Source organism: Triturus cristatus, chromosome 8, assembly GCF_964204655.1.
Source record: "Triturus cristatus chromosome 8, aTriCri1.1, whole genome shotgun sequence".
In the NCBI taxonomy this organism is placed as follows: Eukaryota; Metazoa; Chordata; class Amphibia; order Caudata; family Salamandridae; genus Triturus; species Triturus cristatus.
Genome location: NC_140591.1, coordinates 604363734 through 604382078, shown reverse-complemented (window position 1 = coordinate 604382078; position 18345 = coordinate 604363734). Strand labels below are relative to the sequence as shown.

General features: G+C 40.3%; 1 protein-coding gene across 5 annotated transcripts in view; it reads right to left on the bottom strand.

The window, feature by feature from the left end:
* The window catches only part of SCEL (sciellin), a 580338-nt gene that overhangs the window by 16134 nt on the left and 545859 nt on the right, over window positions 1-18345 (bottom strand). For all 5 annotated transcript variants that reach the window (XM_085622068.1, XM_085622069.1, XM_085622070.1 and 2 more), the window contains 4 exons: window positions 14871-14948; window positions 9807-9893; window positions 3880-3945; window positions 1713-1784 (listed from right to left, as the gene is read on the bottom strand). In XM_085622068.1, the coding sequence (XP_085478194.1) occupies window positions 1713-1784; window positions 3880-3945; window positions 9807-9893; window positions 14871-14948 (303 nt within the window). The remainder of the gene's footprint in view (window positions 1-1712; window positions 1785-3879; window positions 3946-9806; window positions 9894-14870; window positions 14949-18345) is intronic.

Here is an 18345-nt window from a genome sequence, read left to right as displayed (position 1 = left end):
CCTATTACACTGCAATTTTACTGCTCTCTCCGAGGATGAGCTTATCAAGGGTTGGAAGAGCAACCTGTCAATGCCCACTTATCATACCAGCGAGTGACATCCTGATGAGTGTGACAACAGCTGACTGCCCTCAGATAAAATGGAGACTTGCAAAGTCTGACGCATGCCCCAAACACACATATGTGAATCCAGATCGTGGTCTTCAGGACATGGTTAGAAGAAATCTGGGAGCCCTCTTGCAGTTCACCAATACAGTCTTACTTGAGTACTATTTTCTGATCAATAAATTACCACCATATTTACAACTGTCTGTAAATCGTGTTTCAGTCTGAGATGCCATTTGTTGATGAGGTGCCAAACAAGGGGCCATATGTACAAGCCCCTAGCACCAACGGAGTGTCACTTTTTGATGCTCGTGGGACGGTATGCCCTACACCATATGTACAAAGTGGTGTTAAGCCACTTTTTGTGGTTTAACACCGCTTTGTAAATATGCTACCCATTTTATGCATGTATCTGCATGAAAGGGGCGTGCAATGTGTGTTGCTGTGGCCGTTCCACCACAGAACCCATTGCTTTTTGATGCTGCCCGGATTTACATAGATAAATGCTTTTATTTCTCCTCGTTTTTACTTTTTCTACATGTGCTGCATTCTGGAGCACACATGGAAAGAGCAAAATGCCTTTAATGATTTTTTATGTGTATTAAGGTGTCCCTTCCTGCACATAAACAATTGTTAAATAATGGTGATTTGCTACACCATTATGGATTGTTTATGTGCAGAAGGGACACCTTCCTGCACATAAACAATAATTCCCTGCAAACCAGGAACCCTTGCACTATGGTGCAATGGTGTGTGCATTGGTGTTATGCAGCTAATTTTAGCACTGGGGAAAACACTGGGGTGTTCTGTATTGTAGTAAACACAGCACATCCCTGTGCTTTGAAAATGTCGGAGTGGGGCGCCGCCAAATTTGGCGCAGCTCCGCGCTCCGACATTTCGTTGTACATATACCCCAAGGTCTCCAACAGAGGAGAAGCGGTAAAGGGAGAAAGAAGGGATTAAAAAGAACCTACAAAATGCTTCCCTCTTTGAACAACTAGTACAATAAAATACTAGGCATGGAAAAGATTCCATACACTCTGCTAGGAGAAGAAAAACAAATTGGGAACGAGGACGGAACTATAACAAAAGATTATAGGGCCCTAACATGTCCAAGATCTTTAAGGGCCCTACAAATCGTGCTGTGCTGAGATCAATGAATTTGCGTAAGAAAGAAGCCAAAACATGAAAACCTTCAGGACAGTGGAAAAAGAGACCAGCAGGAGGCACTGTCAGAGGAGAAAGGGTTCGAGAAATTAAAGGGCTTATTTACAAGCCCCTTGCGCCACCCGTACGTCACTTTCCCAATGTTAAAAATGATGCAAAAGTGGCGCAAGGCGCTTGTAAATTAGCCCCTAAGTGTTGACGTTTATATATTTATATTTAAATTCAATGCAAACTTATTGAAACCTGAAGGTACAAAACGTGTAGGGTGGTTGAAGAAAGAGGCATGGGGTGAGACGGCACAGTAAGACAGTCCTGCTTATCCAGATCACCAGCATTTAGCAATATCAATGACAAGCTCCGAAGAAAACGTTGCGCCCAATGCGATTATTTATTAATTTGTTAATTTTTGTAAATTATTTTTACACATTAAGGGCTGCTTACCGATCAGCAGTGGAGTAAACAGTCTTGATTGCTTTTTTGGTGACGTTGTCTTCATATCGATCTTTAGGTTGGCTGCAAAGAAATATATGCACAGAACACAATTAGCTTTTGTTTGTATTTTAGAATTAATGTGCAGAGAAACCTTTGACGGTGGGTTAACCCAGACTACAAACCAAATCACCTTTTCACTCCACCTTTTGATCTCTATTATTGGACTACTTGAAAATATTTGATGAGGCCACACTCTGTAAACTTTGTAAGACCCAATGCTTTATTTGAGCCGGGGATTGCCGGTGGGGCCATTCATTTTTGGGATCTGCACATATTTTTCATCAGATATTTCCCCAGAGCAACAGAGAGAAAAACACGCATAGGGGAAAGATGGAGGAAGAGAAAGACAGAAAACCTGTCACCAAGGGAGAAAGCAGGTGTGGGCAAGAGGGAAATAAAGGGTCAGGGAGTGACTGGCAGTGGATTAAAGAGGCATGAAGTGGATTCTGGACTACGCAGCCCTGGTATTCGGCGAGCTGACAATTAATAGCGGCAGCTGGGATTCTGAGCAGCGCTTCGGGCACCTGCACTCCATATTTAACAAATTAAGCACTGGCAAGCTTCAGAGATCTCTTCAAGTGGCTGTAAATATGTAGGCCTTGAACATCAATTTCACACTTAGACCAAGCATTGTGAAAGCCACTATGTCTGTCTCTTGCAACCCCGCAGTTATTTTTAATTATTCATAATTTCTCTAACATATGAATTAAAAATTAAAACTTTTAAAATAATTAAAAAACAGAAAATTTACCAAAAAAGTTACAAAAAGTTGGACACAAATATAAATGAAAACAAGCATTGGCAAATCACATATTATCATAGCTTGCACTAAATTTGCACTGTGCATAATGGGAACTAGAGAATGGTGGCTCGGGACCAATGAACACCAGCACTACAGCTGCCCCGTCCTAGCTCAAGGTGCATGGCCTCTGGCGTCATGAAAATATATTAATTATGCCTCTTCGGCATAGCACATTCTGCCCTTGCAGCAAGGTTATAGGTTATAGTTAGTCCATCAAAATAGTACTGCTCCATCTATTGTGGAAGGTACACCGCACAATATGATAGCAGACGTGAGGAGGTGTCTATATACCAACTCTGGGCAAACATACACCCACCTGTGTGCATCTATAACAACTTCAATGAAACAGAAAGCTGGAGTGAGGCAAATGCTAGGCCAGACTAAATTCTGTCGGCTCTGTGTATATTTACATGACTTACACTCAGGAAAACACTAAACTAGCTAAGGCCTAGGGAACATGACCTCGTGTCAGGGTCGAATAAAGTAATTGATGGAATGTTTTTGCTTTACATCCCTTTGATACCCCCATAAAGTGCAACATTTAGGGAAAATATACACGTGTCTATCTCAAGACAAGCACATACTGCCTCATGCCAGGAAAATATGTACATAAGCAGACTGACCAGGACTAAAAGCAGCATTGGGGAAACGTACAAGAGCATCCCTGTAATGCACAAAGACGACGGCAATAGCAGGTAAACCTTACACTCTGCATGGATGCTGGGAGCATTACCCTACAACAATGCTATTTCGGTTTAATCAGGGCAAACCATTTTATAGCACATTTTTTCAAATATATTGTCTAAAATCATGGGTTCTAGTGAGTTGTTCCTGAACGCAAGCTGCATTCCCTCATCACATTTTCAACTGTTTTGCAGAACAGGTGGAGGGAAAAGATGGCGTCTTTTAAGCGCAGGACCTCAGTACTCAGAGCAGAGCATACATATGATGGATTTACTTATCTGCTACACAACTGCAATGAAGGGACCCAGACTCATGGCATTAGTTCCCATCATCTCATCACTTGACACAACTGTGAGCTTCTATAAAATAGGGACAACGGTGTCTGGAAGGTTCAGTTTAACCCCTAGAGCCTAGGATGAATAAGCACACTTCTGGAACCTAATCAATCAATCATTCAATTACTCATCCAACCAATGCATCAGGGCTTAAATCAAACGCAAGTGATGCAATGTGGCAACCATGAACTGAAATGAAAGACAAACAAGCTGAGATCAACTACCTCGGGTATTTTATGCATTGAAATGACTGCATTTTATTTTGGATGTATTAAAGAAAGAACAACAACCTTACCTGTTCTCCTCGTATGTCCTTGTGTAAACATATGTATCCCCTGGAGAGGAGTAGCTGTTGGAGGAGCTAGAGAAGGGTGAAATGCACATTTCAAAATGTTATAAAAGTGAGCAATCAGCAAGGTAGTGCATTCACATCTGGCTATATCATGCATCATGCATCACTTTTAATACAGTCCAAGAAAGTGCTTGGACGATTCGCATTTATGTCTGATATTTTGAAAAGTTAGGCACTTACTGGCACATGCATCAACGTAGGCTTTTGCGATTCCTTAATTGCGATTATTAAGGAATCGCAATTAAGGAATTGCAAAAGCCTATGCATGTAGGAATCGCTATAAAAATAGGGATTCCTACACATTCCTTAATTGCGACTCGCAAATTGCGAGTCGCAATTAAGGAATGCCGTCCCATTCATTCCTATGGGCCTCCAGGCCCATAGGAATGAATTGGAGAATGGATGAGTAATTTGCGAGTACCAGTAGATACTCGCAAATAGCTCACGCAATTTCAAGGGTGCAAGGGTGTCAAAATGACACCCTGTTGCACCCCTGAAATTGATCTGTGCACATATGTTGCACACACACATGCCCTAAGGGCATGTGTGTGCGCAACATGAAACTTAGAAAAATGCACATAAGTGCATTTTTCAAAGTTTTTGCAAATTACCATGAAGTTCAACTTCATGGTAATTTGCTCCCCCTATTAGCGAAATAGCTATTTTTTTTTACTTTAATGCATTGCATTTAAGGAATCTCAATTTGGGATTCCTTAAATGCAATTGCAATTTAAGTAATCGCAATTGAGAGATTCCTTAAATTGCGATTTTTGCATTTGGGATGATGCATCCTAAATGCAAAAATACCGGTCGCAAAGGGGCAGATTTTGAGAATCTGTCCGTTTGCGACCGTTTTTTTCTTTGATGCATGTGCCTGTAAGTTACATAGCGGTATGACAAATGTCTGTAGAATAAGTGGTAGAGTCTGTCTCTTATTTGTTTCATCCCACAAAAGCAAAGAAGAAGTAACAGAATGGTGAAAAAGGTGGCAGGTATTTGAAACCAGACTTAAAGAAGAGTTAACTAATTGTGAAAAATGGTTAAAAACGCTAGAGGAGATGAAAAGAAGAGAGAAAGGACAGTTAAATACGGGTTAGAAAATGGAAAAAAAGTGTGAAGTAGAGTGAAAGTAGAGTTAGGGAAGGTTGACAACAAGGTGAAAGAAAAGTGAATGAAAAATGAATGATCGGTCAATGCAGGATGATTTAAAAGGGGACTAGGGATAAGTGAGGCATTAAATAAGAGTCGAAAATGATTAAAAGAGTGAAAGTAGTGAGAGTAAAACGTGTAATAAAGGATAATGAAGGGTTGAATAAGAGTCAAAAAAAGAAAGATAACCGAATGATTAATGATGAGTGAGAAGGGGTGAAAAAAGACAGAAGAGCGAAAGTAGAACAAAATAAGGGGGAAAGGGAGAGACAAAAATAGCAAATGAGTGAATTGAGAATGAATAAAAAGTTTGGCAAACGTGAAAGAAGGGTGAAAAAAGAGAAAAGAAAGATTGGATGAAGACTCAAAAGGTGAAGTACAGGTGAAAGACAGGTGAGACAAGATGTAACAAATGATGTTGGGAGAAAAGTTAAAAAAAAATCAACAAGGGTGAAAAGAGACACATAGTGAAAAAGACGAGTGAAAAGAGAGCAAAAAAAAATGTAAAAACGAGCGAAAGAACAGTCAAAGTAGAGGAGTGTTTCACGATGGAATAGCCGATAAAAAATACTTTAAGTAGCAAAGAGGAAGGGATTAAAATGGAACAAAATGGGCATCTGCAGATATTAGCAGTGCATATTACAATGAAACTGGAACACAAGGAAGCTACTCTTGTAAAGCAGTATTAATGTATATACTTCAGACTTCTGTGGCCAGAACACAAAAGTTGCACCATTGCCTGCCTATGTTCCACTCGCTCTGGGGAATATTACACAAGTCTGCAATCGACATTTGCACTAACCAACAAGCAGGAAATTAAGTTTCTGCTCAGTGAGATTGTGCAGTCTGATCAAGGCTGTTGTTGTGAAGCAATCTCTATCGAGGTCTTTCACAAGGGGAAAATGAATATTCCTGTAGCAACAGTGGGGTGCAATGAGAAAGCTTGAAATGTCCTTTCTTGCAGGGCCAACAGTAAGTAGAAACCACTTTATGAGTATATGTGCAATGGAACCTGAATCTCATTTAGTTTAGCCCCAACCACCTGGGACAATAGTGGGTTCCCCATCATCAGTTCATTCATTCAAACTTTTAGATGTCTTGTACGATTTATATAGAATAGATATGTTCAGTATTTGTATTCCATGTATGTATTTGTTGTGCTCTATGTCCAACACTGGCATATCCACCTTATACCACTAGGGCTGCCTTGGCAATTTATTGTATATGTATAACTATCATGATGTATCTTAGATACTAACACTTTCTATCTATATCTCTCAGTGTATTCCCTTTCTCTCATTTCTTTCTCTTTCACTCTCTCTCTCCTTTTAAATGAAATACTTAAAAGCATACAGGAAGGTTCCCTGTGGTAAAGCCCCGGGATTAGACAAGATTCCAGGGGAGCTATTTTGGGCAGAATAAAATATATGGGGACCCTACCTTTGGGCAAACCTTAATGCTATCCTGAGAGGCATGGCGATCCCGGACAGCTGGCTAGGGGCTGAAACCTGAGTGCCTATGAAGCCAGTTTTAGAAAAAACATCTCCATCATTGACCACATTCTTAGGCTCCAATTGCTATATTGGAAGACGGTGTCAATAGAGGTGGCAGCCTCTATCTGATATTCATCGATCTGAAAACATCCTCTGATTTGGTCCCCAGAGACAAAATGTGGAAGGTTCTTAAGCAACTGGTAATCCCCCCCACCTTCTGACATTGATTACGAGTATGCTATAGGATAAGTATTCCAAACTTATGGAGTAACCCCGAGGTAGTGTGCCAGACACTCTCATGTTTAGAACTAGTAAGAGCCTAAAGATCGCTCAAACTAGCTGATTTTGTAAATATTAAAGCTGAGTACCACATTGAGCCCTTTCTGGATGATAATCAACCTACTATGGCAGGAAGTTATACATTCAGTTTAGAATAGGGACCTTGCCGCTTCTTGCCTTCACTAACAAATGGTTAAAAGCCTCTCCCCTCTGGAGCCCCGCTTGCAACTGTGTAGATGGACTGACATTCACGTCTTTTTCTTTTGTCCCGGCTATAAAACAGACGGCGATTGCTCGTCCCACTTTGCAGAAATTTGGGGTGCAGGCAGTGAACGGAGGCATTTAGAATATTAAGAACTGATACCCACCCACCCATCGTTTTTGCTGTGTCCTGATTTTTTAACTCTATGTGGCATAGTCGTAGGGTGCTGTTAAACTCATCACTGCAAGTATAAAATTCCCACAAACTAAAAGTATTGATGAAATTAAATTTGATTGTACCAAAATGATTTGTAGCTATTTCTTTTATGATGATTGTGGCCTTATATAGGGTATCTGCTGTGGTGGTTGCCGGAGGTCGAGAAGAAGCTTTGTATTTTTCGAACCCCCTACCCTGTGATGAATTTTAATGTTGTTAATAACCAAGCATTGCTGGTATTTTATTTTTAAGTATTGGTCTTGTCATGTGTTTTTTTTGCTATTGTTTGTATTACCTACTTTTTATGGTCTAAATTGACCGAAATAAAGTTTGTTGGAATAGAAACACTGTGACAGGAGCACTGCTACCTGGCTATAGAAAGTGAAAGTAAACAAGGTTAAACCAGTATGAACTTGATGTTAGTGCTACCAAACTTACCATCCAGGGATATAAGCACTGACGCACAATTCCCAATGTTCATATGCTTCTTCTTGGGAAAAGCTGCCCGCTTTTGCAATTGTAGGTGTGCCAAAATCCTTTGTGTTGGCATGTTTGTACAACCCTTTTTTGTTTTCCCTTGTACATAGTATTTACAGATAATATTAATGACCAACCTTGCCTTTTGTGTAGCTTTAATTTTCTGCTGCACTTCTTTTCAGATATGTGATATACATTTCTTGGCACTTTTATCACTAAAATTTGTGCATTTCTACAGAACACATTCTCCCCTTTGGGTCTCATTTTACCAACATCAACAGGATGAAACATTGAGGGGAATCCAAAGGAATCCAACCCGTGACCATGAATTCAAATACAGATTTCTGAGGTGGATGCATTAGTCCACTGTGTCACCAGACCTGCCATTACAATGCAGTAGCAAATATTTTGATTGTGCAAAAAGAATGTGTGTTAAAATGAAAGTATTATATTTATGCTAATTAACTCATGTATTGTGAATGCATTTGTAGTAGGTAATCATACTTAGGCAATATAAGCAAATAAAAGAAAAAATAATATACTGATTTAAGTTAGCCTAACTATCGATACCACATTAATTGCAATTTATATATTAACCATTAGCATTGAAAGGCCTTTTTTCCACAATGAGCTATTGTTTTGCACAAGATGCTTTTCTTTCCTCTGCAGATGCTGTAAGTTTCCAGAAGCCTTCTGTTAGAAAGTGAATATGCATTTGTTTTGTATTAGACAACTGATAGTGAGGTTCTCATTGGGAGGAGAGAAGACAACAAGGACGATTCATGGAAAGAACTGTGTGAACCGCAAAGTGAGGATGAAGTATCTTGAAGCATTTTTCCAAGGACTTGTGTCTGTAGCTCTTTATGAAGATATGAGGAATTGGGAGTTTACTGAAATCCTATTGGATGTTGTGAACAAAGAATGTGATGCTTGTTTCAATTCCAAATTCAGTTTGTTTATATTAATGAGCTTTCCTAGAGTCGGAGAGGCTTCTCTCGCTCTCATTCATCCCTGGGTTTCTTGAGCCCATATCTCTCTTTTTGAGATATTATTTCGAGTCTATTCCCATCTGTATTAGAGGTCTGATGATTTGTAGCTGAGAACGCTTTCCAGCTTAAAACATTTTTATTTGAAGTGCAAAGGCTTTATGCTTATGCACTTATTCTCTCATCAGAGCTCTTTATTGGGTTTTCTGAGGTGACACCTTATTCCATTCTAATACAATTTAGATTAGGGAAATTCCTTTATGGAACACACTTGCTGAATTATTTCAATTTTAACTGTCATACTTACCAATATTTTATTTTTCCTTATATTGTAATATTGATTACTGGATTATATTAATCTCTAATTGTGACACTTAAAAGATTAATACTTATTGAAAAATATTGAAACTAACTCATACACAGTTTTCTTTAACGACTGTGCTGAAGTCATTAATAATTTTATCGTTTTCATGGTCTTGATGTAGCTGACTGCTTCTTTTAACTTCTCCTTGTCAACGAAGACAGGACCAAACGACCAATGATGGGGGTTATTTCATGATTACACCCGAAGATTAAGATATATAAAACCCTCTCTGTCAACAATAACCACTGAAATATGAATCCAGAGACATGGATCGGATTTGCAGAGAGCATTAAGTGAGAGTGCAGTACTCAGGGTTCATAGGCGCTATGCCAGAGTTAAGATATCCTAGACTGGTTCTATGTATCCTTATTTCTATGTATCGTGCTCCGTTTTTTCCAGCTTGGTTAATGCTGGTGCTTGGTTAAGAATACATACGCAACCTGGTGCCCAGAAATGACTGAGACGTGTAGAGAAATAGGGAGGGAAGAGAAAGGGAATAAGAGGGTGAGGAGAACTGAAGGAAGAAACAGGGCTCAATACGGTGGAAAAGGAGATGATGTTAGACTCAGAGCAAAGGAGCGAGAGGAGGAGGATAGCCTAGAAGCTGTGAAGGAATCAAGGGAGAGGGCCAGAGAAGATAATCAGTGCACAGGAGTAGGCATATGAGAGTGGACCAAAGCATCTCGTTTTGAGCAGTAAGGTACCTGGAGTTGTTCCTGGTGTCATATGAATAACTTGTACTTGATTTCCTGTTGGGTGCCTCCGAGTTGTCGTAAGAATACTCCACTGACCTTCAAACAAAACAAAATAGTAAATTACTCATTGTAGCCCAAGATTACGCTTTCATGTTCACCAGATAGTAAGAAAAAGGCCAACTGGACTACTTTTCTGAGTAGTTAGTTTACATCAGCTGCAAAAGTGCAAACCAATCAGTTGGGTACCAATTGCATAAACGTTACATTGTTGCAAAAGTGAAGCAGGTGGCCATTACACACTTTGTAGTGTCTGCATAATTGGGACTTGTGCAGGCCATACTGTATCCTAGATTAGAAGCAGAGTTTTTGCATCAGGGCAAATAACATGCGTTCTAGTTTTGTTCTGCTTATATAATAAACAATGGGTAAATACATGCCTCTCTACTCTTGATATGTGACTGATGAAGCTAAGACTGAGCGGAAAATCAGTCAGCTAGTTCTTTTTTTTAAAAGGTGATGCTGAAGAATCAGGCTTTTCTATATTGTACATTTGAAATCATTTAAAAAACGATAATTGTGGTGACCAGAGAAATGTCGATGCACACCTGTCCCAAAAGTACACTTCAATAATAAAAGTTAACTAACTGTAAGCTCATTACTTGCTGGGTGCTCAGCAAAGGGTGAGAGCAGTAACTCTCATCCTCTCCAAGGTTGGGAGATTCATCCCAATATGTTAATAATGTTGTTGCAAAGCATATCAAATGAGACAATAAGTGAGATGATCATCACTTGCATGAGACACACGGTACCTACAATACTATAGGATTCCGTTCCAATACTATACTTCCCTGAGTCTTGCAATTCCTTTGTATAAAAGGTCTCCACTAATACAGTGAGCTCTGCATTACATTCCTGAGACAACATTGTCATACACACTTAATACCAAGAAAAGCCCTGATGAAGTCAATGGTTTACCTCCACTTGACGAAACGTGTGAATGCTGGATAGAACATGATATATTCAAGAACTCTGGAATAAAGAAGACTTTTTGATGGACTGAGAAGGGAACCGTCTCTTTTGTTGTGCTCTGAACAACATTATTAATAAACGATTTGTCATATATTATTTGAATGGCTTCACAACCTGTTTTATCCATTTTTGCCCAATTGAAGAATATTTGAGTGATATGGACTGGAGGAGATTATGTTCCCACTCCTCCCCAATAGCCACAGAGAAAAATTGTGCAAGAGAGTACTTTTTGCATCAGTGCTAAGTTTATGTACTCTTATGTCGTATCATGATGATATGTGTAAGCATGCACAGAGACAGAAGGGGGCTCTAAATCTGTTTTGTTTTTAAGAAATCAGTCGCAGTGCATGGACTGCTGTAGAGAGTGCAAGTCAGAAACAGATGTAGAAGGTAGTTCTGCTCTTTTGTGTTTTTTCTCCAAGAAATGCCTCTGCTCTGCCTTTGATTGAATAGACAAGGCAAACAGCTTCCAGTTCTATGTCTCTCGTTTTACAATGTGCGCGAATGTGAACTATGTGCAAATTAGCACAACTCCCGGGCTTCGTCTGCACAATTTTTGCCAGATAAAACACTGCACAACTCATGCTTGCAGACTGAACACATTACAAATTTGCGTACATCAGAAAGGGGGAAAACACATAGCACATTACTCCATGGGGTCAGCATTTGCCTGGTGTGTAATTACCGTCTGGGGTTCCATGGGGCTCAGAATCAACCCCTATGTTTGTTTCTGAAGAGTGCTCCCTGCAATTGTTTAAGTTCTGGCTACAGCCATTTATGAAAGAAATAATGAGCAAAACTCCCTTTTACATGTTTGCACCCGTGCACATGTCATAATATCTTTGCACTATATTAACACGAAAGGGCCATTTTAATTTAATCATCTTGCAGCATTCTTGTTGTAAAAGTTATTGTTTTCTACATCAGTTTGCCAATTACTCTTTAAATGTAATGTTCTCATAACTGGCTTTTTGCACTCTTACCCTCTGCCACTCAAATCATTTGTTTTTAAATCCCAGCTCTGGTCACAGAGTTAATGCATTGTCTGTTAGGTCTGACGTTAGCCAAGACTTTTTGAGTTTTCTTAAAATTGTATGTATAATATACTTGCTTATGGGGTCTTTCAGCAAGCCTGCTTCATCCCTTGATATTGTATTGTGTCATTCACATTTTTCCTCCACCCACTACAGCATACAGCATGCAGCAGAGGTCTTCCCACTTCCTCTATTGGCTAACCTCACTGTTAGTGATGGCACCTTGCCCTTTCACAAAAGCACCTCCAAGCACAAAGTAGTTTCTTTGAGTGCCAGGTACTATATTGCCAATGTGTGCTTATCGAGACAAAAACAATATTTTTGTTTTTATTCAATGTTTCCTTCTCTTAGATACTTGTTAGGTAAGACAGTAGGTCCTCATCAAAATATTGCAAAACCCATGAGAAAATCAAACAAGCACTGACAAAGTGAAAAGGCTTTAAAATGTCTACTTGTCCTGCCAATGCAAGTACTTTTCTTGGTTCACTCTGTGTTTGTTATTTAACACTGCAGTTGGTCTATTTATCTCCCCGACTAACCTTGCTTCACTGTGGCCATTTGTTACATGTGTGGATTTTTTTTTTCTTCAGCATTGACTAGCATCAATAAGGTTGACAATGCACAGCTTTGACAGGATGGTTGGATATGTACAAGAACATCAAAGGACGTTGTGCAACACTCTGGCACCGAAGTGTGCTGTTGTTTCCAGTTCCATTCCTGCCAACTTACAAATGAATTTCACCAAAAGAAGCTGAAAGCCACTGTGTGCAGTGGTTTTGAGCTTGCTTGTCTTTCCTGGCACCGTGTGATTTCGGCTCCTCACCGGGTGACCATGTGAAGGGAGCAGAAATTGTGTGGCACACAGCACCGTGTGAGTTGGCAGGTCTGCAGTTCTCATTAAGAGTTAAGACCCATAGTGGATGCAAAATCTCAAACCCTGTATTCCCGATTGCATAGGGCTCCTGCAGAGTTATCGCCCATGATTTACGGGATTAGTAGAGCTGGGAGCAAAAAAGGTCTGTGGCCCAAGATTCTAGTTTAGGGGAATTCACAACCTAGCACAAAACAAGAGGGGTGTGAAATTTGCGTAATTAGCTTTTGCTCTATTATATGAGTTTCCGCAAATATTACACATGGGGGCATATGTATCAAACCCTTTTCCCGTTCGCAAACGGGCCGATTCTCAGAATCGGCCCATTTGCGAACGGGAAAAGGCCTTTTGGAACGTATCATCCCAAAAGGACATCGCAAATTAGAGAATCGCAAAATTTGCGATTCTCTATTTTGAGATTGCATTTAAGGAATCGCAAATTGCGATTCCTTAAATGCAATGTATGAAGCCTAGAAAAATTGAAATTTGGCCGTAAGAAATCGCAAATTACCACCAACTTCAAGTTGGTGTTAATTTGAGATTTCATTGAAAAATGCACTTTTTGGCATTTTTCAAAGTGCCATGTGACGCACAGACATGCCCTTAGGGCATGTATGTACGCCACATGTGCATACATACATATTTCAGGGGTGCAACAGGGTGTCCTTTTGACACCCTAGCACCCTTGAAATTGCATTCTCATTTTGCGATTCTCAAATTGCGAATCGCAGAATGAGAATGTCTTCCCATTCATTCCTATGGGCCTCCTAGCCCATAGGAATGAATGGGAAGGTTTTCCTTAATTGCGATTAGCAATTTGCTAATCGCAATTAAGGAATGCCAAGGAATCGCAAAACATTTGCGAATTTTTTATTACATCCCGTTTTGCAATTCTCAAATAGCGATTCCCTAAAAATCGCTATTTGAGAATTGCAAAAACGGAACTTGATACATATGCCCCTAAATTCCATGAATTTATACAAAATGAGAAACAGCAAAATTATGCACAAATGCAAAAACAGATTATTGTTCTATATTTTAGTGCAACATCCATCCTCTCATTGCGAGGAAGCATTTCACTTTAAATTAATATAGATTAGTGCAATAAACCCAATCCAGAACAACAGTTGCTCTAGTTCCGGCAGTTTGCGTTGTCCACCTGGCATATTTTTGGGAATTTCATGTAGCACAAATAAATTGAAATGTGCTAAATTACGCCAGTGTACACCAGCATAACAGGAATTTCACCAGGGCTAACGGAGCACGAATACAGCACTGCATGTTGAACACCCGTACATTTCACCGGCTAACTATATGAAAAATGCAATATTCCAACCGGAATCAGGTATAGTAATTCCGAATCCCAATACTAACTGCTCATTTCTATGACATCCAGAGTGTGCAACTTGGAATATCACAGTTCACCCACACACCATGTGTCTGGAATTTCAAGAGCAGGAATACAGCATCAGCACTCTCGCCCACGTAAGAATATTGGCCTATATACAGCATTATCGGTGATCTAAATACGAGTTATCCATAAAAGTTAATGACTCTAGAGAACTATCCAATCATGGTTACCTCCAGGCATCATCTGGTGCTAATCCTGTAGGTAAAATCAGAGCAAAAGAGCTGCAAATAGTGTTTGTGTCTGATATGCGCCATTCTCTATTTAAAAAGTGTAAGTCAATAGCAAGTACCTTGCCACAACCCAGAGGAAATGTTATTTGTGCGAAGGTTTTTGCATAATCCCACAAAACAATGAATCACATTGAGCACACGTATTTTCTAAAAACATTTTGGCACCCATATTTTGTGATTTTTTGAACTAAATGTTACCACTGTTTAATGGCTGGTAGCTAAATTGAGTGCAAAATCTGAACAGAAATCTGCCTGTGATCAACCATTATTTGAAGCAGCTTAAAAAAGTGGTGCAAAATAATTTGCGCTCATTTTTATAGGGACTTGGCTTAGTGAAACAAATAAGTACTTGTAGGGGATTTTTGATTTTCAGCTTTTAAAAATCGAGTCAGCGTTCCACATATCTTCAATTCATTGGCATTTTATTATACCATATGAAACATTTTGGCAAATACAAGGTTAACACAGTTTATCCACTCAAAGTAAGGTCTGGCTTACCTGCTGCTTCTGGATGAGGAGTACGGATCTCTATTTATAGTCACATCCGATGACCGCGAGCTCGTGCGAGCGCCATCTCTGAAAGAAATAAGAGCAGACGTGCGCCGCAGGGCAGGTGAGTCAAGCTTTCTTATAACAAGTGAGAGGAGTTCACCTGACAATGGCTGCAAGCTTTACAACGTCACATTCCCAAAGCCTGGTTTCAGTGATGGACATTGCAACATACAGAATGCATTTTCACCATACAGATAAAGAACAAAGGGGCCTATTTACGAGAATGTCACGCAGTGCAGTGCAGTAAGTCATCCTTGTTGCGCTGCTTGACAGGGAAAGGGACAGGAATGTCTGGTATTTAAGGTAGTATGGCACATTCCTGCCTTTTCCCGCTGGCTCCCTTGCGGCAGCCTAGCACCAAGGCAGGCACCCTTGCACCACGGGTGCCTGCATCGCATGCAGGATTGTTTTTGTGCAGAAAGGGGCACCTTCCTGCATAAAACAATCCTGAAAGGCATATCCCTCTTTCTATGTGTGCTGCAAAATGCAACAGATATAAAAATAGGAAGTAATGAGGAGATATAAAGATATTACTCCTTGTTATGCCTCTCCCAGGAAGAAGCATCTTTTTGGCGCATTCCCAGGTTGATCAGTTCTGATAAATCTGGAAATGCACCAGAAACCATGGCCGTTGCATGGGTACACTCACACAATGGCCATGGAGATTCGCACTGCGTTGTTTTACACCAGATCTATGGAGCCACTCAGGGCCGCACAAAGTGGCCTTGCGTGGCTTCATAAATCGCATTTAAGGTTTGCGTCACGCATGTACCATGTTGCATGGGGCAAACGCAACACAAACTGGCTCACAAACAGGTCCCCCGGAGCCTAATTTAGAGTTTCAGGGATGGGTTACTCCATCACAAACATGAGCGATATCCCATCCACCTTATTAGAAGTGCATTATATCTTGTGGCACTTGTAGCAAGGCAGACTCAAAATCAATCATACTTGTGATGGAGTAACCCTTCCACCAAACTCTAAATTAAGCTCAAAGTGTCTCCGTGGATCCCTAGGCTTAGCACCTTACCTACAGTGCTCAGCTGATCTTTCACAAAATCACAGCTCATCACTTACAAAATAATTCAAATGACTATAATCAACATCCTGTTCTCAGATTGTCATGAATTCACTTTTTTAAAGAGTATTAGGTGAGTCACAAAATGTGATAAAATGTGGAAAGTCTATATCGGTACATTTAATATGATCTGCAATTTAGAGTAAAGTGGCATTGCTACACAAAACGTATAGTAATACCACTTCACTACAAAGGAAATATGTCCTTGCTAGTACCAGTAAAAAGCTGCTTAAAAATGTGCACTTTTAAATGTGAAAAGCAAACGCCAGCACAGTTTTACACAAGTTATGCCCCCATTAGTGTGTATCTTAAGTCCAGCGGAGCTAATTAAATAACTCCTCATTGTGCAGTTTGACAAATTTTTATTCAACAAAAAGTGTGTCACTAAACTGCGCTGTGAAGGGATATATTTGTCCCCTTCACACCAAGGTCAGTGGAAAAGCACTCGTTGGCAAATACTGTCCACTCTTGGTAATGCTTTGGAGTCACCCTCTCCTCCAGCATTCATGGGACTCATGACACTTATTCCTACTCACTATTTAATGGCAGTATACTCTACTTCCTATTAATCCTAGAATGCTAGCCCGCTTTTCTGTAATAGTTACACCTTTGGCTTTAAGTACAGCCTACTCTTACTTCTGGCCCTAAACTCTCCCTGCTGAAACAATTGCTGGCATCTCTTCGCTCTCACACAACATCTCCACTCTCCACTACATCTCCACTCTCGGCTATGTATACACCACACAACCCACCTCCCTTAGACTCCAAATTCATAATGTCTACTATGCTGTTCAGCAAACGTGTTGATCTGTTGTGTTATGATATGTTGTGTTATGTGTACTTTTAAAGCGTATCCTGGGGATTTAGGTAGGGATGGGTCAATGCTCCTTGTTTTTAAACCTTTTACTGACTGTCTTTAAATTAGTTTTCTGGCTCCAAATATTTTGCACAGACCTGACCTTACAGTGTCCATTTTACATTTCAACATATTTCCACTGCACAACACCCTGCTGGAAGCACAGCAATGAGACCAAACGCACGCACGTACGCACGCACGCACACACACACACACACCAGGTTCCACACTTTCCCTTTAGTGTCTGAGCACTGTTGCTCGCAGCATTGGCACCTATCTGGGATGATGCAACATTGACTGCATTCTATGGTATTTTATTTTGTTTGTTTTTACAAAGCGCTACAAACCTTCATGGGATGTCTCATAGCGCTTTGGGCCAGATATAACAGTTTGGTAATAGTTAGCAGAAAATATAGTTTAGTGACAGGTGAAATGGTCACGTATGCTGATGTTATCAGGGTTCGGCCTTAGAGGTGGTGTTATGTACTCTTCGTGCATATGCTATTTAACTGCATTAATGCTGTTACTAAGGTTTGTAATACTGCAGCAAGCTCCCTGAGAACTCGAGGATGTTGAGATTCTATTTGAGGTAGTATATTGGGCATTGTATATGTTATTTTGTCGTCCCCGATTTCCCCAGTCATACATATTCTGATTTCCTTAATTATGGGCTATGCATTACCAGTGCTTAATTTGAGCCGGTGGTTTCCGGCGCTCAGCACCAGCATTTAATTGTCAGCACTGGGACTTATAACAGTCTGACATGGTGGCGCTGTATACTTAATTTAAAAATGAGGACAACAACAGTGTTTATTAACAGCTGCCACCCAAGCCATTCTTAAAGCTTTGAGGGAATGGGATAGTCTGAATTGCCACATTTGTAGGAGTGTGCTGATTAGTAGTTGTGTAGGTTCTGCCATTGGCAGCGCTGGCAGGGGCAATAGGTGTCTCAAGCTGCAGTTGCCTCCTGACGAGGGCCCTTGAACTTATTGTTTTACAAATTAAGCACTGCATGAGACCTGTTGTGTTTGTATACATCTTGCAGTGGTGAAACGAAATATCAATTCATCCGCCCTACTTCCTATACGTCAGCTTCAGTAGTTGTAGTAGGTTCGCTACTTTATGTAAAGAGAGCCGCAAATCCATTCATGCTTTGGTAGAAAGGTTTGAATTGCTTTCATTTAACACATCCTCTGGAATGAATGCAGTGCCACGCTTTGGTCTATGTACATGTTTTACAGGCCTGTGGTCCATTGTAGTCTGTGGATTTTAATTTACTCACTTATCCTGCTTGACTTGGATCAAACCAAACTATTGTAAAGAGGTGTTTGGGCACGAGTTGACAAAGGCTAGGGTTGTTACCCTAAACCCTTGAAGACTGGATTAAAAGTGTTTAGGCGCTGAGAAGGTTCAGCCGAAGAAGGGTCATCATAACTCCTTGGCACAGGAAGCACACACGCTGGTTTCACTTTTGCCACAGTCCAAGT